Source organism: Papilio xuthus, unplaced genomic scaffold (assembly GCF_000836235.2).
Source record: "Papilio xuthus unplaced genomic scaffold, Pxut_1.1 DF826945.1, whole genome shotgun sequence".
Classification (NCBI taxonomy): domain Eukaryota; kingdom Metazoa; phylum Arthropoda; class Insecta; order Lepidoptera; family Papilionidae; genus Papilio; species Papilio xuthus.
Window position 1 is genome coordinate 4,320,293 of NW_013531704.1, and position 18,925 is coordinate 4,339,217.

General features: G+C 34.2%; 5 protein-coding genes across 5 annotated transcripts in view; 2 read left to right on the forward strand and 3 right to left on the reverse strand.

Moving 5' to 3' along the window:
- Vps8 (vacuolar protein sorting 8) overlaps window positions 1-3,728 on the reverse strand; it is a 10,327-nt gene extending 6,599 nt beyond the window's left edge. The window contains exons 1-5 of the mRNA XM_013316739.1: window positions 3,439-3,728; window positions 3,070-3,255; window positions 1,328-2,137; window positions 868-1,199; window positions 391-514 (exon numbers count right to left, since the gene is read on the reverse strand). Coding sequence (XP_013172193.1) covers window positions 391-514; window positions 868-1,199; window positions 1,328-2,137; window positions 3,070-3,255; window positions 3,439-3,540 — 1,554 coding nt within the window. The 5' untranslated portion in view covers window positions 3,541-3,728. The remainder of the gene's footprint in view (window positions 1-390; window positions 515-867; window positions 1,200-1,327; window positions 2,138-3,069; window positions 3,256-3,438) is intronic.
- A 1,960-nt stretch (window positions 3,729-5,688) lies between these two features.
- On the forward strand, window positions 5,689-9,212 carry LOC106121317 (leukocyte receptor cluster member 8 homolog). The gene is made up of 5 exons (XM_013316929.1): window positions 5,689-6,992; window positions 7,065-7,578; window positions 7,742-7,946; window positions 8,037-8,244; window positions 8,910-9,212. The coding sequence occupies exons 1-5, from the start codon at window positions 5,959-5,961 to the stop codon at window positions 9,070-9,072; spliced, it is 2,124 nt and encodes a 707-aa protein (XP_013172383.1). The 5' UTR covers window positions 5,689-5,958; the 3' UTR covers window positions 9,073-9,212.
- A 1,089-nt stretch (window positions 9,213-10,301) lies between these two features.
- Window positions 10,302-11,358, forward strand: LOC106121092 (uncharacterized protein C16orf52 homolog A). The gene is made up of 3 exons (XM_013316591.1): window positions 10,302-10,571; window positions 10,635-10,847; window positions 10,987-11,358. Exons 1-3 carry the CDS (start codon window positions 10,469-10,471, stop codon window positions 11,172-11,174), a joined length of 504 nt encoding a protein of 167 aa, XP_013172045.1. The 5' UTR covers window positions 10,302-10,468; the 3' UTR covers window positions 11,175-11,358.
- A 423-nt stretch (window positions 11,359-11,781) lies between these two features.
- Window positions 11,782-14,958, reverse strand: LOC106121399 (opsin-2). Its single transcript, XM_013317060.1, has 8 exons — window positions 14,832-14,958; window positions 14,432-14,614; window positions 14,075-14,284; window positions 13,566-13,702; window positions 13,112-13,277; window positions 12,656-12,842; window positions 12,331-12,413; window positions 11,782-12,204 (listed from the first exon to the last, which is right to left on the reverse strand). Exons 1-8 carry the CDS (start codon window positions 14,903-14,905, stop codon window positions 12,102-12,104), a joined length of 1,143 nt encoding a protein of 380 aa, XP_013172514.1. The 5' UTR covers window positions 14,906-14,958; the 3' UTR covers window positions 11,782-12,101.
- Window positions 14,959-17,502: 2,544 nt separating this feature from the next.
- LOC106121148 (uncharacterized) lies at window positions 17,503-18,601 on the reverse strand. The gene is made up of 3 exons (XM_013316654.1): window positions 18,417-18,601; window positions 18,158-18,212; window positions 17,503-17,907 (listed from the first exon to the last, which is right to left on the reverse strand). Exons 1-3 carry the CDS (start codon window positions 18,592-18,594, stop codon window positions 17,670-17,672), a joined length of 471 nt encoding a protein of 156 aa, XP_013172108.1. The 5' UTR covers window positions 18,595-18,601; the 3' UTR covers window positions 17,503-17,669.
- Between the last annotated feature and the right edge of the window lie 324 nt (window positions 18,602-18,925).

Here is an 18,925-nt window from a genome sequence, read left to right on the forward strand (position 1 = left end):
TAAAAAAAAAAAAAAAAAAAAAAAAAATACGTATTCATCGTTTACCCTTGACCTTGACATTGCTCCTTAGGACAATTCCTAAGGCATAGCAAATTATCTGAGTCTCGAGTCTCGTAGATATAAAGAATAAGCGTATGTCGAAGCAGAGGCAGGAGGCTCAAGAACCTACACCAATGGTTCGTCGAAAGAGCGCCCGTTTGCTTTTCAGAGCCGCGGTGTCAAGAATGCACGTTGCTATAAGGATTGCCGATCATTGAAAGAAAAAGGTACTTTAATAAGAAGAGGTCTGTATTATTGTATTATAGTAGTTTTTTTTACACCCGTATAATCGGTTGTCGTTAAGAAATCAAAATCTAGTGCGAAATTATTTGTAAAATGAAATACACTTACTTGTGTGTAATCAGGCGAAGGCGGCGTGGCAGAAAACTCTCCGCGCACGATAGCATCTCCCAACGCTTCCACGAAAGCTTTTTCAGTCGAGCAATTCTCCCACAAATTTGTCCATAACTCCTCGCTAAAAAAATATTAATTTATTAATTGGGTGTCGCCCGCGATAAAAAAAAACTTAATTAGTGGGTAAATGTTCTTTTAGACTATGTTCTACAACTTTGCCGAAATTCATTAAAATCTGTTGAGCCATTCTGGATATACCTACAAACACACATCCATTCAGCTACCTGAAGTTTCGTATTTTATAATATTAGTAAGTAAGTTAACTTACTTCCTTATAGAATAGATCCAATTTGACACTGTGCATACTTTACAAAGTTACATTATATATAGAAACTACATAGATAAACTAAACTAAGAAACTTTTTTTTTCGACAAGGGCAAAGGCTAGGCTAGAAATGTATGGCTAATACTTACATTAATTCGAATTTCAAACATAGTTTAATAGTCTGAATCGCAACATTTTTATTGCTTAATATGTGGGGCCTTTCTGCCAGCATGTGGACAAGGTCGACGGCTACTGTCTTTGCGCTGGGATCCTGTGCGGAACAGAGCAGTCGCAGCGCCTGTAGGTGCCGGCCGGACGCGACGAACGCCCGAGTCCTGGCTAGAATGTCACGAGGACGCACTCGCATTATTCCTTTGCGACCGAGAATTGACAGAGAGCCTTCTGCAACACAAATCCCCGCCAACGCACTTTCTCCAGCTTTGCACATCGCAAGAGACACACGACCATCCGTCCAAAGGCCCTGAAATATATTTCATAACAAATATTTTTATTTCACATTTTTTACAGCAGACATCTATTTACAAATTTTGTCTGTAGTAGGTATAAAATCTTTTATTTGTTTATAAGTAAATAAATAAAATCATATACCTTGAAAAATGCTGACGAATATACCGGCTCAATATTGGAGAGATCTAGGGGCTTATCGTTATCATCTCCCCACAGTCGAAGATTTTCATTGGAGTCGAATATAGCGAGGCTGCCGCCAAGCCAGCCCATCCAGAGAGGCGTCGCGTTCAACTCTACTTTTTGTACTGGCCGAAGAACTATGGCTGTGCCCGTTATGTCGATAGATAACCACTGTAACGTGTTAAATCTCGCGCAAACCAGGATTCTACTATCGGCCTCGCACCACTCTAAAACTGGGAGAGTATCCGGTGGTCCTTCAAGTCGGACACCCGCTGCTCGACCACCGGCGACTATAATCACTCGAGACAGTGTCGCCAAAGCCAAGATTCTGGCGTCCCGTGCAGACATTGCGACTACCTCGCCTCGTGCGCCGGAGAATAGGCACGAGACCCGGGCGGAGCGCACACCAAGCGGACGCGAGAACTTCATTAACCAGACTGAACCACCTGTATCCAGTGCGAGGCCGGAGGTTCCTGCCCACGTGACTCGCAGAGCGCCCCACGTTTCACCACCAAGTGTGACGCGTCTCAAAATAACTCCTTTTACGCTTTCATATTGAAAGATAAGTCCTCTCGCGTATCCGGCCAAAAGTCGTGTACTGTCATTATTGTACGCTAAGCACGTCACTGCGCCACAATTTTCATTGGCGTCACAAACCCATCTCAAGGTTTGATCTTGGAATGACAGTATATGGCCGTGAGCTGTTCCTACTGTGGTCTTTCCAGTAGAGCCAACACTGAGGGAGGTTGCTGCTCCAGCTAGTGACCTTTCCTGAAATAATAGTAAAAATTTATTTCGGACCTTATTAGTTTGGAGGCCCCTAGGATAGGGAAATATTATATTTTGGTGTGCCCTACTCTCTTGATTAAAGGGAGGCATTGCAATGCATGATGTTTATGGGCAACATTTATTTCATTATTTTGTCAAGATTAAGTAAATGTGTTTTAGTTAAAACTCTTATATGCTTTCTGTCACAATTTTTTTTTTCTGGTTCTTGCCTGTATAATGTTCCTCATAAATCCAAATATTCAACGAAAAAATTTCATTTTGTATATTATACAAACGAGAAACAAATAAAACGAGATTCTAAAAGAAATATGGTAATACTAAACAAAATAATAACAATGATAAAGAGAATATAATTAACTTAAAAACAACATATTTCATTTTAATTGATATCAAATAACATGAAGGTTCAACAGCTTTATATCTGCATATTATGTTTATAGATAACAAATAGTTCCACTAATGAATAACTGTTCTATCTGATCTGTTTTATTTTGTGCTATACTAACTTTGTGGGCACAATTTAACAAGCATTACTTTTGTACACCTACTATTTGTTTAATATAATTTATAATTTTTGTTTTCACTTTTATAACATAGTTGCCACATGTCTTTGGTGTTGTTTTTTTTAAGGGCACAAATTTGTGAGAATCAAAAATAGTCAATTAATTAGGAATGGCTTTACTCCCATATGATTACGTAGTGACTGTGTCAAGATGTTTATTTTTGTTATTAAAAAAAATTAAGAAATTGGAATAATATTAATTTTCTAAAATAACTTGAAACCAGACAAGGATTATTTAAGTATAGCAATGATAACATTTACTGATAATGTTTTTTCATACATATTATAGCATATATTATTATATTGTAAAGTAGGTAAAATGTTTTTATGAAATATGCATTTGTAAGTATACTTGTGCCTGAGTCAACTGTTGAGATATAGCTTGCAGAAATTCCAGTTGCAGTGCCGAACAGGTCATTGGCTCTTTGAACATTTTCTTCTTATCATCATTGTCATCAAATCCTCCATCTTCTGCAGATAGGGCTTCTGCTAAAGTAGGGGCTTCACTTGCAGGTAATGCATATTCAACTTCATCAAGCTACAAATAATAAAAAAAAATGTGAATGAGATCGTTTCCGAAAACTTTAAATCAATTTATGAAAATTCGGCATGGTTCGCTATTGTTAAGTACTACCTAATTTTTAATTACAAAGGTCATTTAGAAAAAGTTGAAAACAAATCTATTATTAAAATCTATATTAAAAACAAATCTTTTGTTTACCTCTTCAAAGTCTATATAATGCAGACTTTCAACTGATTCTAAATCGGAATCTAGTAAAGATTGAATTGACGGTGTTTTTAACAAATCCATTGTTTTTCTCATTTAATTTAATTAAAAACACATCACGAATAACTTCAAATCCAACTGATCCCGAAGACTAAAATATTTTTATTGTATTAGAGAGATTGATTAAAAACAACCAGATTTTTGAACATAAAACAGTTATAATAAAGTATATTATACTATTTAATTCAAGTAACAATATCTTATTGGAAAGTATCTTATGGCAGTTTTTTGACACTGACACTGACGGCCTACAAGATTCAGGGATACCAGTGAGCAAACATTTTCTGTTTTTCGAAAGTCGTCTATGTTACAATTCTAAGAAATTGATTTGCAACTTATAAACAGACTAACTGTTGCCCGCGACTCCGTTCACGCAAAAAAACACTGTGTAAGGAGCCTATGTGCTTTTCCAGACTATGTTCTAAATTTATTCTAAACTTTAACAAGATCCGTGCATTCGTTCTGGAGATACCTTCAAACAAACATCCATCCATCTAAACATTCGCATTTATAATAATTTAATATTCCTATGAAACTAAATAATTAAAATATAATCTTACTAATATAATATGAGAAAAAAGTAAGATCGAAATGCCCAAATAAGCTATATGTAGTTCCTGTACAATTGATGTGTCAACACTGGATTGGGTTAGATTAGGCACGCCGTTTTCATTGCACCAGTAACGGTGTAGTGGACAAACTGACTTCAATAATAGAACGCAATGCCAGTTATTCGACTGATACCTATATGCCTATGGTGATTTCCGTCGTCACTGGCTTATTTTACTGGCATGTGAAGTGTGAACGAGGCAAAGACGTCAAAGACAAGATCATAGACGACTGGTCTTTTACAAAGTAGCTCTAAGCAGGGGGTGGAAACTTAGAAGAAGGACGGTTTGTATGGAAAGTGGCGCCACCTTTTATATAATGGTAAACATCATTTCATCTCATGGCTGAGAAGAAGCATCATTTCTGTCATCGAGACATTCATGTGTCATCAAACCGCTACGTTTTTTCGTATTTCTATTTCTGTTCTTGTATTCTTAGTTAAATGTTGTTTCATTCATTTTGTTTTTAATTAAAATGTGTTTTCGTGAAAAACGACGCTGTATGCAACTGTGTTTTAGATGGACTGATTATGGTAAGTTACAATTCAATAAAAATTTTCATGTTATTCCCATACGTCAGACTCATTTAAACATTTAAATATTTTCGTATTTTGGTGTAGTTTTTAGCACCACAGTGATTTATACTTTCCGGTTATCATATTGAATGGTGCCCTACTTCTAATACATTTTACATATCAGTTCCTATACTTGACAGGAAATCACATTCTGTTTGTTTGTTGTAGGTGCACATATACACGGTTTTCCCCTTCCGGAGAGAAGGTCAGTGAAGTTCAGAAAATGTGTGCCAATCACTGGAATTATAGAGCCATAAACTGATGTGTCTGAAATTACTAGGTGGGTCCATGTGTGTATATGTAAAAAATATATTTTTTTATTTGTAATTTTTTATTGTAAAGAAAAATCTGCTTGCCTATGTTGTAAGAGAATATGATCAGAGTGTTTAAACTCGCAAATAACTACAAATTGCCAGTTGCCAGCTTGCATGTGACTGAAAATATTTTGGGGTTTGGTTGGTTGGTGGTTGGGGTTTTAATTACAGGGTATGCATTTTTTTGTGACCGCGCTATACTATTTATTACCGTAAATGTAATTTCAAATATATATATTAAAAATTAAAATATTGAGCTGATATCTTGAAAGTCATTGATGTATATGTACTTGCATAGATTTAAAATTAAGTTTTGTAGAAATATAATAAATAATGTACAAAAATATAAAAATATTTTGTTTTTATTTCCCCAATAATAATAGGATCATTTTAATAGAGGTATTTCATAGAAGGCTACTTGATATCGGCTCACTATATTAATAACTACATAAGTGGGTATATTATTTTTGAACATTGATTTAATGTCAATTTTAACTTTATTAGATTCCCACTTATTAGTTATTAATATAGTGAGCTAAATATGCGTGCTTACATATATAGGTACCAAAAAAAAAAAAATAGTTCACCGATTATACGCATGGAGCGCCACAATCGCCGTGGATCCACGACTTCGTGCGAGTTGCCCCTCTTTCTATAGTATACTTATTATACTCTTTGGCTCTAAGTCTATGGTTCTTTTCCAAGTGAGTATGATTATTGATTTGTGAACACTAAACGTTGTTGAATTTCGTTGTTAATGCCATTAATTGCTGGCGATCATTAAATTAAGTCCGGAAATATTGAAGCCGTTCATTTAATCAGTAAGTCGAAGATTTTGTAGACGTTTTAGAAGTAACGAGTGCGTAGGATTTGAAGTTTTGGCTGCGACGCCATTTTGTGAATGGTACATTCGCTATTTTGAAGTACATGACATAATTTTTATATTTTGTATATAAAATGTCTGAAAACACGCCCAAAGAGCCCCCCTTACAGAATATGGATATGTGGATGTCTAATCCAAATATGTGGATGTACGGTATGCATCCTTCATACAATGGATATCACGGCGGAATGTATCCGCCGTTTTACAACAATCAGTATTATAATACTATGCCTCCCAACGGTGGTTTTCATAACAACGATCATCATCAAGGAAATTTTGTCCATCCTAATATCTCAAAACCTCCGCCACCCGCACCTCTTCTTGGAATGTCACCCTTTGACACAAATCGTCCATTTTATTCTCAACCGCCGATCAGATTTAATCTAAACAATAATAGAAAATCAGCACCTATTCCTCCTAATGAAAATCCCCTACTTGTTAACAACAATGCAAAGAAAAAGCGTAAGAAGGCCAACAAATCGAATGATGAGGCAGAAACAGATGTATTACCTCCTCTGCCCGATCATCCTCCGCCATTGCCCCCATGTCCACCTCCAGATCTTCCACCTCCTCCTCCTCTTGATGTACCATTACCTCCCCCTTTAGCAACAGAAGACATTCCTGAGCCATTAGAAGAACAAATTCATGTGGATAATAAGGAACAGGAATTAAATAAAAATGAACAACAGGAAAATTCTATATTCTTACCATCCTCCACAATTTGTCCAACAGCAAATGGGACATGGCCTGAAAGTTTAGAGAGGTATATTAAAAGATGTTACGAAAAATGTAGAACAACTTTTGACCGTGATCAAATTGACATATGCTTAAAGGGACGTATTACAGCAGCCGCAAATAAAGATGAAATATGGACCAGAAATTGGGATGAGGAACCAATTCCCAGTGTCCATAGTGAACGTAATAATTTGTCAGTGAAGCCCGTTAAGGGCTCATTGTCTTTATATCAAAAATCAGAGAGCCTTTCAGATAGTAAGCCCAAGTCAGGTCCAACAAGCAGAGGTTACAGTGCACATAAAAGCCCACAGCAAAGACGCCGACGTCACTCGAGAAGCAGATCTAAATCTAAAAGTCCAAAGAAACATATGAGGTAAGTTTCCTAAATATTATGTATTTATAATATTCAACTTGTGTATTTATTAATTTGTTGTTTTCTTTTTAGTACGTCTTCACCATCCAGTGATGAATTTGAGGATAAGAAAATTTTAAAAAATAAGAATCGGCAAAAGGTTAAAGATAGATTATCATTAGATCAGAAAAAACCAAACAAATATAATAAAAATGGCAAAAAGAAAAACTTCAACCAATTTGTTGTTGAGCATGTACAGGTTAATGCAGAGAAACTGCAGAAACGTGCAGAAAGATTTGCAAACACAAATATACCTAGTGTTGCTAGCTCTATACAAATTAACAACTGTAAAATGGATCCTAGCCCAAGAAGGTTATTCATTCAAGATACCGAAGGAGATTATGAGCTAAATAATGTACACATTGTAGGTACATGCTCTGATATTGAAAAGTCATTTTTGAGGTTAACTAAAGCTCCTGAGGCATGTGAAGTGAGACCTGTTTCTGTTTTGAGAAGTTCACTTAAGAATGTGAAAGAAAAATGGATAGAGAGACAGGATTACAGATATGCTTGCGACCAGCTTAAATCTATAAGACAGGATCTAACAGTAAGTTGTCATTTTTGTACCATTGAATAGGCACCTTTAAAAATGTTTGGTACCTTCAAACTTTTCACTTGTGAGCAAAATTAAATTCTAATATCTGCAAATTTAAATATTGTTTTGACATTGTGTATGCATGAATAATTAATTAAACATCTTAATTATTTAGGTTCAAGGTGTGAGAGATGGTTTTACTGTAGAAGTTTATGAAACACATGCAAGGATAGCATTGGAGAGAGGTGACCATGAGGAGTTCAATCAGTGCCAAACACAATTGAAAATGCTGTACACAGAGTTACCAGATTGCAGATCCAATGCTGCTGAATTTACTGCTTATAGGATATTATATTATGTATTTACAAAAAATACACTAGGTAAATATGAACATTGGTTTTTATGTGAAGAAAACTTTAAACTTACATTTTATTGAACAGTTTCTCATGATAGCAATTGTTTTGTTTTAGATCTAACAACAATATTCCAGTTTCTTACAAAAGAAGACAGAGAAAATGAATGTATTAAACATGCCCTACTTACTCGGTGTGCTTGGGCTACTGGCAATCTTCATAAATTCTTCTTGTTGTATAAGACAGCTCCCCTGATGGCAGGCTACCTAATGGACTGGTTTGTGGAGCGGGAGAGGAAGCAATACTTGAAGTACATCATAAAGTCGTATGTCAAACTTTATTTAATATTACATAACACTTTTCATGTTTTTAAATCATTAATAAAAAATGTATTTACTTATCATTATCACATCAAATTTACAAAGGAATAGATATTTACATAATATAAAATCAAAATCATTAGTGCAGGTATGCTTTTGAAAGTTATTACTTAATTAATAAATATATAAAGTAAAATAAACAGTAAAATAATATATTTTGAATGGCATGAAGTAGTGTCAAGGAAAGAAAAATTTTCATGGTACTTGACAAGTATGAAAGAAAAAGAGAATGAAAATATTTATAAAATTAAAAAATTATTATGTGTATAATCTTTTGGGTTTATTTGATAAAATAGTTGGTACATCACTGTCATGTGAATGTTTAACAAGAGGTTTCTTAGTTCCTTTAAAACTTGGCCCTACTGCTAAGTATTACAATAACAAATTAATATGATTTTTAAAGATTGAATGATGTTGTAAATGTATAGAATGATCTTTAAGTTTTATTTATTTTTAACTGGCACTTTGCTAAATTGGCTGCTGCTATATAAAAAAAAATTGGTAAGTAGTTTAAGAAGAATGTTGATGCGTTAGATGCTTTCAGGATACATTCATCAAATGTTTGCCAGCCACACTGGATTTGATTATTAATATTATTTTGTATGTTCAGCTACAGGCAGTCAGTTCCTGTGGACTTCATTGTTCGAGAGCTGGCGTTTGAGTCAACCTCCAAGGCCTTAAAATTCTTAAACAAATTTTCGTTAATATACACTGGCAGCAATCAAACTGAACTGGATTGCAAAGCCAGCCTACCAGCTATTGCAAGTATTTAACATTTTCTGTTTGTTAGCCCTCCTGTTATAGTAGCATGGTGCTGCGCAGTCATGTAACTGCCTCATGGTTAGCGGGTATCAATAATCCGGCGTGGCGGCACAACTTCGCTTGTCACTACTTGTCTTGGATGCAGCAACAATAAACATCGCTTTGAACTATCCTGAGGAAGAAGAACACCATGAAGTACAACTCTTGCAATAAGACGCTACAACATCACCGTGCTATAAAAATGTGATTGGCATTACAAGAATCAGGAGGCTTTAATTATAATGCAACAGTTTTAAGTGACTTGAAGAAAATGTGCAGTTATACATGGCAGAATAGACTGAATGTAAATAATCAATTTCTCTTTGCATAATATTTTACTATGATATTTTAATTTTAATTCTTGTATAGTAATTATTATTGTCTAAGGTTTTATAGATCATATGAATTTAATGAAATTAATTGAAGTCAATAATAATCGTTTTTTTAATTTATATTTTTTATTTCTAAAAATCCAGACCCTATAACAAACTACAAACGTATATGAATGGAGAAGTTTGATGACGCTGTTGATAACTCAACATAATCATTTTAACGAATATTGCCAATGTCAGTAGTTGAGTCTATAGGGATCTCCTAAAGGAACTAATACTGATAAAAGTACTTTGGTGGTTAATAAAAAACGTTTTAACGTTCCTGTCTATCCTAGGCCTTGGACGAGAACATAAGCCCGATTGTAAAATTGTAATGATCATTTTTTTTAATTTTTAAAAAGTTTGAAGAGCGCATGGCAAAAGTACGATTAAAGTTAATGCAAAATATACATTTATAGAATTCGGCAGAACTACACCTCTGATTCAACATGAATAATGATTGGTATATATTCAAAGATATATAATATAGAGGTCAGTATATAGACCTATAAAGCAAAGTTATCAACTATCACTGCAAAAATGGCATAAATCGAATAGGCACAAAATACCACAGTTCAGTAGTGATTTTCTGTTTTTCTTTTATGTCGTTTTGTATGCCCATGCAGGTTTTATATATTTTTTTTACCGTCATAACCGTGCTGGGAACGCCTCTCTTACTGGCACAAATGGGAATATCGCACTGTGACGCTGTCATTTTATTTAAAAAAGACCGCTAATTTCTGCTTCCGGTCACACTAGTAAACATTGTAAATATTTTATTTACTTTTTGCTAGTAATACTAGTAACACTGGTGACACAGTGTCACTGTCACTTGCTGTCACTGTAAAAGTAAAAGGCCTATGTTTCAAAGTGTTATTTTTTATTGCTATCACCAATGATGTTTTTTTCAACAAAACAATGCAATTGTTAATATACCAATAAGTAAAATAACATTCCTTTTGAGTTTGAGGATTTAATCTTAAATAGACGAGTAATTATGGATAAATTAACTGTTATATCGGGAACTTTGTTCATGGCAGCAGATGTTTTTGCAATAGTAAGTCTGGCTATGCCAGATTGGATAATTACTGATGTAGGAGGTAAGATTATTAAATACGACATTATTATGATTCAAAGAAGGGATATATACTTTTTTTTTGTAGGTGATACACGTCTTGGCTTAATGTGGTCTTGTATGGCACTCTACAACAGACCCCAAGTATGTTTTACACCCGACCTTCAACCGGAATGGCTTCTAGCGCTAATATGTATCCTCATTGGATGTGTTTGTATAACAAGCACTGTTATCCTTTTAGCGTCAAGTCATTTTGATCGTAATGTCATTCCATATGCAAGATGGGTTGGATTTGCTGCCAGTAAGTTTATTTTAGTACTTATTTTAATGTTTTAAAATGCCAACTTCGCCGAATGCGAAGCATAATAACTTGAAATATGACCTTGAAATGCTAATGTTACAATGGGAAATTTGAATAAACAAGTTGTTTAATGTTTCAGTGGTGGCATTTTGTCTTGCTGCAGTTATTTTCCCCATGGGCTTCCATGTGGATGAGATTGGTGGGCAACCATATCAACTTCCTAATAGTCACCAAGTTGGTATATCATACATATTGTTTGTGCTGTCTTTATGGATAACAGTAATATCAGAGTTGTTTGCGGGGAAAGTATGTTTACCTCATTTTTAAGTAATAACAAGATAATTAAGTTTTATTTTGGTGAATTTATAATTATTTATGTTAACTAGCATATAAATTAACTAGATGTATAGAGTGTAAAATCTCATTTAAAATAAGTTATTATAGATAAGTCAAGTTTGTTATCATATGTAAGTGGTAAAAAATTATCTAATAAATAATTTAAACATTTTAACATGTATTTTCTCTTAATTAATAGTACTACACTAACTACTACTACTAGTAGTACTAGTTATAAATAATATTGTAATTTTTCTACAAAACATTTTTAAATTATTTTTGATATATGGAAAATATAGTACTTTTGGCCATTTATAAGTTCTCAGTAAAACAAATATATATTATAATTAAATGTTCCGTCACCACTAATTATGGGTTTTGATGATAGAATAAACCATAATGTCACTCCTACCAAGCATTTTGAACAGAGATAATAATGTTTATACATGAGTTGAAGTAATGGTGAGCCACGGCTGTCTTTGGGTTGTTTTTAAAAAAGTTTTATTTAAAAAGTACTAAAATTTTAGGATATAATACATCTGTACACTCGTATAATGCTTCTTTAAAAGTAGGTAATAAAAATAATTATACAATTTTCTCACAATTCCTGTTTATTGCAATGCTTTGCTATTAACAATAGAAACATAAATAGGTATAATATTTCGTAGTCCATTATTCACGCCAGTTCATCGTTAATCACTGAATAAACTATGTATAGTTTAAACTTATTTTTTTTTAACTTTTACTCATTTTGAGCTTATGTTTACATTTTTTCGAGGCTTTAATAAATGAATAACATCTAAGTCTTATTTAAATTTTCCGTTATATGTTAGACAACCATTAAATATTTTTTTATATAGCAAGTCATGTGGAGTGTATCAGTAAGTTTATGCGCGTTGGGTCAGTATATGTTCGTAGTTATGCGGGCGCCGAGCTGTTGGCGGTGTTGCTCGTCGTGTTGGAAGCATTGTCGTCGGGTTCGTCGATCTGTAGCCATGGCATTCGCTTTTGCAGTTCTTGCCTAAAATTTTAAAAATAAACATTACATCGTTGATGTATTAATATCGTGGGGATCTAGGAATGTAACATCGCGGACAATTCAACGTACTCAAATTTCTCTTTTAAATCTAAAATTAATTTTATTTACCTGTATTTAGGATGGCTAATGGCATACACCCAAGGGTCGATACAGGCGACACCCTTACATGCAAGGGCGGGTATCATTGTTACCTAGAAAAAAAAAAATTCTTAAAATTATTGTTATGAGCCTATCTAGCAGATAGTTCTTTACTACTAAAAATAAGTTTCTTTAAATTTCTTTTTGAATATACAAAGATAAATTTTTAAACTTTCAATTAAGAATTCCAGCTGTTTATTACGCTTTATAGCAATACAGTGTACCTGGCTACAAGATATATCACAATTAATAATTATAGTTAGTGGACCATGTGCGCCATAAATTCATTCATTACCCCCGGTGTCAATAGATTCTGGTCTCCAAACGCTCCAATGAGCGACATGACGCCATAGGGAGTCCACGAGGCGACGTACAGGAAGCAGACGGTGAGCGCTGCCTTCGCGATGCGGATCTCCGCGGACTCCGCAGCCGCGTTCTGATTCGACCTCAGGGAATCCACGTTCATTTTCTTCGCTTGTTCTCTGTTTCGCGTAAAATTTACTCAATCATCATCATCTTTCTAGGAGTATTTATTTACTACTACTATTTATATTTTTACACGTAAGTTGCGATGCCAAAACATTGAAAAAGTACTAAGTACGTGTACCAATTAGGTTTTGTAAAAAAGAAATTGGACCATTAAACGCATCTAAACATTCGCGTTTGATAACAAACAAGAGATGTTGTTGATGTGTCGTTGTTTAGACAGAATCTTAATCATAGTTTTCACCCAAGAAGAAGAAGAATTTACCTTAAGGCGGCTTCGTGTGCAAACACCTGTTTAACAATACCGCTGTAGAAGTACAAGATGGCGATCATGGGGAATATGTAGACGCAGACGAACATGCTCGCCACGAAAAGTTTGTTGTCGAATGTCGTGGTGAGGTAATCGAACGTACAAGATGTCAGGAAACCCTCTGAAATGTATTATAACGTTTATACTTATAAGTATCTTAATATTAAGGAACCTTGCAATTAGTTATTTTTAACATACTCTAATTTTCTTTAGGAAATCATTATTCATTAAAAAATTATAACTCCGTGAGCGCGGTAATTAAAAAAGACTATGGTCTACATGTATGCCTAATTTCAGCGAGATCCTTTTAGCCTTTCTTGAGATACCTTCTAACAAATATCCATCCATCCAACCTAACTTTCGCATTTATAATAACAGTACGATGTAACAATTATGAATATAAAATCACCTGGTACGTATCGGCCCCAGATTTGTAGCTGCGGCAGGATGGCCCAGGGCGCTGTATACAGCCATACGCACACCATCATTAGCAGCACCTTGCCGCGCGACAGTCGCCCGTCTAGCGGTCGCGTGATAGTCGAGTGTCTGCAAATAAAAATAAAGTACCGTAAAACATATACGTTACAATAACCACTGCAATATTTGAACTGATGATAATATAAAGTGCTAGGACACGAACTTTTAGGTTAATTAGTTACGGATAAATATAAGTAAAATTTCAGTTCTCATCATATTATGATGATGCATTTAAATATTATAGAACAAAAGGTTTCTAAGACCAACATTACGGTGACAATTGAAGACCATATCGCAACTTACAGGAAATTTCATTGAATCACAGCACTAAACCACTCTCGTAGTATAAAAAATACGCCAAAAAATTATATTTGTAATGTAATTGTTATTATTGAACAAATGAATGGCCTTAGATCTATGGCACACAACAGGCAGTCTTACCTGTCGTAAGCTATGCAAGCGTTGGTCAGTCCCGCTGCGGTCCCGCTCACCGAGCCCATGAAGGCGAATATCTGACATCCAATAACGCCGGATGCGAAGCCACGCTTTATGCTGTTGTAGATGAATATCGGCGCTTTCAGCATCATCAAGAAGTCCAACACGGCCAGCTGCACGACGAGAAGATTGCTAGGAGTTCGAAGTGATTTTGAGCTGAAAATAGACAAGACCTTTTTATTTTACATAATCTGCCAAACATTGCGTATTAGGAAGACCTTTTTATATATAATTTTTAAAATTATCAATCCATTTTTAGGGACTTTGTGTCGCAATTTTTGTGTGTGATTATTGGATACAAACGCGGAGAATATGAATATGACGAGTCCATTTCCGATGAGAGCGGCAGCGGTGAAGAAAACGTAGACAAGCGCGAGCATGGTGTGTGCGCTGGCAGGCGGCGCAGGGTACGACAGCCAGTGCTCCGGGATGGCCGCCAGGTCCTCGCCAGTCAGGCCGGCGCCCAGCAACTCCACTCCTTCTGATCTGAATACAGACGTCTGTACTTAGAGTCACGGATAGACATTTATATGGACTCATTTTTCATCTTGACATCACTAGTAGTACAAGGAATCTAATGCTGATATACACTTTCAGGTACTTCTTTAATTGCAACCTTATACAAATGAAAGTACCGAGTAAATACATTTGTAAAATAAACTTGTGCAAATTTATACATCATATGGAAATGTATTATACTTACCTATATGGTGCAAAGTAAGCGCCATAATTGTAGTTATTTTCAGTGTGGTTGTCCATGACGGCAGCCGGGATCATCTTGTGAGCAGCCCTCGGTAGTGCGTTCGGCTTCACCAACTGACTGACTGCTGACTCTCGCTTCACGATCCCACGTTTTATATCACCCACCAGCTAATGAAATTTAACGGATTATCCACGTAGATGCCGGTGATAGGATTAGTAAAGATTTCCACGATTAATGACATGTATATAGATTTGTAGTGACGAATGCGCTGCTTATATCCATTAGCGGGATCAAGGGTGTTGTAACCGGAGCGCGCTCCGCAACGAAACCGTACATTTGGTGAGCTTTTTTGTTTGTTGTCAAATAGTAGCTCGCTTCACACCTCCTAGTTAAATCCTGTAATCCTGAAATAAGACTTTTAATCTAAGACAATTTTAAATGATTATACAGTTCTTGATATTTAACATTCTGTGTCATGATGAGTATATAAGGAAAAAGCAAGCGAAGAATATGAATATTGAGTAAGTTCATGTATAAATAAAATACCTTTAGATTAATACACGTAATAAAAACATACCATTGGTTTAAAGTGCTTAGTTGATCCGTAATCATGCTAACAAGATTGATCTAATCGCGTTCTCATGACAAATCTATATGTAGAGGTATATAGCTAAATATATGCAAATGGGGTGATTTACATATACCTATATTTACTTAACATCACATTTAATTTAGTTTAAGTTATGTATGTTAGGTACATTTTTAATGCTATATATAAATTTTTAATTTTGGACAAAGTAACTAAGTTCTTTCTGTTTCATATTTTTCTAGGACATAGTAAATGATATCACCTGGATATGAAGTTCTTATATACTTGTTCAAGCCGTATTATTATTGCTTAGTAATTTTCGAGAAATTCAGTGTATAGAAATAACATAACTTTTTGAATAATTCCAAAGAATCAAAATATATATCAAAGTAAATATTTCAACATAATGTTATTATTGCCTTGATCATGTTTTCTACTTTTAAATAGGAAACTTATTTTTCTTTATTTTCTTTTCATAAAATTAAAACCATTAAAAACGAATATTACCGGGTGGCTAATAATTATTAACCTTTATGTTCATTATGTATAGTATACCATACATACAACTCTATAAAAATATACGATCACTATAAAATAACTTTTAACTTAGTTTTATTAAACTTATTTTTGCTTTTGTGTATTTTTTGCTTTTCTTAAAAAAAAAAACTTGCCACAATAAGGGTTAAATAAGGTAATATAAAAAAAAATATCATCAACAACTTTAATAGACATCACAACAACCATTTGGATCAATTACCTTCTACCTTACTTTACGGATACTTTACACAGAAATGTCGAAGTATGCTGTTATATTCTCCACCATATAAAAACTGTTTATTGTATAAAAATGTCAATAAAATGCTTTAAAAAGAATTCTCCACGTAAGATCTAAAAACATTTAGGTTCTTGATAGTTCCTTACAGTATTTAAATGATGATATTTTATACAAAACAGAGTATAACATTTATTCTTAGCTTCTAAATTTGCTCGCCACAAGAAATAGTAATCAAAAGAAATAAAAAAGTAAATATTTGGTTTTTCTCTACTGACAATTATAAAATTAATAGCATTATTTATCAAATGGTATGCTTGCTTTTCAAAATATAAACGAAATGACTAAATCGAGCATTTCATTAGAATTAATGTGGTTGCGTTTTACAATCATCTGTAGAAAGTATTGGAACCTGAACTATAAAATGGAATGTATTTTCTTTAGAGCCTTTATCAGTACTACTTAATCGTAAGGAAGATTTCGTTTTAAACAACGTCATTTATACATAATAATAATGACAATATTATATGAACAAATATATGGCACTTCGTAGGAAGTGAAATAAGGATATTACAGAATTAAATTTGCAATAAAGAATTCTCCAATGTAAATAAATATTAAAAACACTACGTTTTACATATTATACATGCCAAGTTATTATAGAGTGCCAATAATAAATTCTATGACCTACCTTACCTTGTATTGCTTCTACAGTACACTGACATCGATGGCACTTTTAACAAACATTTAGACGTAATTATCACATTTTACACACATTAATTTTTAGGGTTTTCTAAGTGAACTTTATTAAGAGGCCACCGTGAATTTGAGGTGTATGTTAAGTTATATAGTTTATTAAAAATCCTGTTAAAATGAATAATATTGTAATGGACAAGACTCTGAGTATTTGTAAACATAAATACTTCACAATTTTTTTATAAAAAAATTCTACAGCTAAACCTCTTGAATTTGTTTTTTTATATTCACTAATTACGATATAAATTTTCAGCAATGTCACATATTAAGTCTTCATTGTTTTAATTAGATTATAATTATGCGGTTAGTTTTTTTTTACAAAATTCGCTTTAATCAGTCTTTTATCTTTTAACAAAGGGGTTCTAAAAAGTTTTTAACATATCCACTGTGAGTAATAAATAGATTTGATGTTAATTTACTTACATTAATACAATTTTATGTTAACTAGATAGTTAATACATAATATAAATAGTTGTGGGTATACGAACAAGTAATGACGGCGGCCTCTATGTAGATACGTAGGTACTATCACACATATAACTTTATAAACCAAATATATTAAAATTTACAAAAATATTCAGATAATATAAGAATGATAAAATAGGAAAACATTTCGTAGTACGTTAAAGGCAGCGTGGTCATTAAAATTGAAAAGATACAAAGTTTCGTTCGGAGTAAATCGTATTTGAAAACATCAAACACGTAGGTTTATGATTACTGCTTACGTGTCGGATGTTATATTTTGATCTTGTTGTTTTTCAGGTGGCGTATCTTCAGGTTCGACAATTAGTATACACGTTTGGGCGGACGGCAACGGGGACACTTGCACAGAGTCCAATGAAGTCGCGGGGGGCGGGGGTGTGCTGAGGCAGGGCGGAGGCGCACTGCAGGACCGCATCTCTTGATCCACCGATAAGTGCACTATTTCAACTGCATCAGGAATGTCGTCTTCCACTATTCTGTGTACGTGAATATTTTAAATTATATAGTATTAAGTACATTAGTCAAATATAAAAAAAACCAATGAACTTTTACGTTTACTCTACGAGGTAAGAGTTACATTTAAGAACTACAAGCAACGTGTTGTTTGTAAAACAAAACAAACTTTTAAGTAATTTAGCAATTTTTCCACATGGATAAATTTATTTAATAAAATGAACAGCACCGAGTCCCCAATCTCATATACTGACATAGAAAATATATGCTGACCTTGGCGTTGATTCTTCTATACAATTAATATTGCTGACATTTTCGCCAGATAAAGCTGAAACGAAAATTACACAGTCTTAGTTATATGAATTGTCACAATTAGAGTCAAGTGTCCAGTCACCACGAGAGACCTAGATTTTGTATAAAGAAAATCTAGTTAGTAGAGTTAGTTGCTCATTGTTTAAGTCACGATTAAATGATTCTTAACAATTAAACGAATGAGTCGGTATAGACAGAGAAGTAAAGTATTGTTGCTCACGATATAACGTGTCTTCTCGCAGGCGCTGCTGTCGCGCGAGGGGGCGGCGGCGAGTGTTGTCGCAGACACGCAGCGTGACGCCAGCGCACGTGCCGCTGCCGTGCAAGTCCAGCGCCAGCGACGACTGCGACCCGCACTCAGACTCCGCCGCGCTCGCACTGCACAACACATTCATCATGTCCAACAAAATAAGGTATACAGCAATGGTCGAAAAGATGACGACATAAATGAAGTGCCTGGTAAGTTAGTACAAGCCGAAAAAATAAAATAGAAAATACTTTCTATAAACGTGTCCCATACGTCACTAACAGCGAATATATATAACGATAAATAGTTAATATTAATATCAAATAGTGTAAACCAGTTCTCACAACTTTATAAAGCAAAAAGTAGTTCGCGTATTGCTTCACAATAATAAAAACATTGAATGTCAAAAAGTTCAAGTATTCGCAATTCGTTGCTTAAAAAAGCTCCAACGAAGTTTAGGATTTGCCATGTTTGCGCTCTTT

Bases quoted from the DNA above. Each gene is read 5' to 3' on its own strand.
- LOC106121317 (XM_013316929.1), top strand. From the start codon at position 5,959: ATGTCTGAAAACACGCCCAAAGAGCCCCCCTTACAGAATATGGATATG. The intron at 7,579-7,741 runs GTAAGTTGTCAT...TTAATTATTTAG, and splicing joins CTATAAGACAGGATCTAACA to GTTCAAGGTGTGAGAGATGG. The intron at 7,947-8,036 runs GTAAATATGAAC...GTTTTGTTTTAG, and splicing joins ATTTACAAAAAATACACTAG to ATCTAACAACAATATTCCAG.
- LOC106121092 (XM_013316591.1), top strand. From the start codon at position 10,469: ATGGATAAATTAACTGTTATATCGGGAACTTTGTTCATGGCAGCAGAT. The intron at 10,572-10,634 runs GTAAGATTATTA...TTTTTTTTGTAG, and splicing joins GATAATTACTGATGTAGGAG to GTGATACACGTCTTGGCTTA. The intron at 10,848-10,986 runs GTAAGTTTATTT...TTAATGTTTCAG, and splicing joins ATGGGTTGGATTTGCTGCCA to TGGTGGCATTTTGTCTTGCT.
- LOC106121399 (XM_013317060.1), bottom strand. From the start codon at position 14,905: ATGATCCCGGCTGCCGTCATGGACAACCACACTGAAAATAACTACAAT. The intron at 14,615-14,831 runs GTAAGTATAATA...GTCTGTATTCAG, and splicing joins GCTTACTTTGCACCATATAG to ATCAGAAGGAGTGGAGTTGC. The intron at 13,703-14,074 runs GTAAGACTGCCT...TTTTATTTGCAG, and splicing joins GCTTGCATAGCTTACGACAG to ACACTCGACTATCACGCGAC.
- LOC106121148 (XM_013316654.1), bottom strand. From the start codon at position 18,594: ATGATGAATGTGTTGTGCAGTGCGAGCGCGGCGGAGTCTGAGTGCGGG. The intron at 18,213-18,416 runs GTGAGCAACAAT...TTTTCGTTTCAG, and splicing joins GCGAGAAGACACGTTATATC to CTTTATCTGGCGAAAATGTC. The intron at 17,908-18,157 runs GTCAGCATATAT...TCACGTACACAG, and splicing joins ATAGAAGAATCAACGCCAAG to AATAGTGGAAGACGACATTC.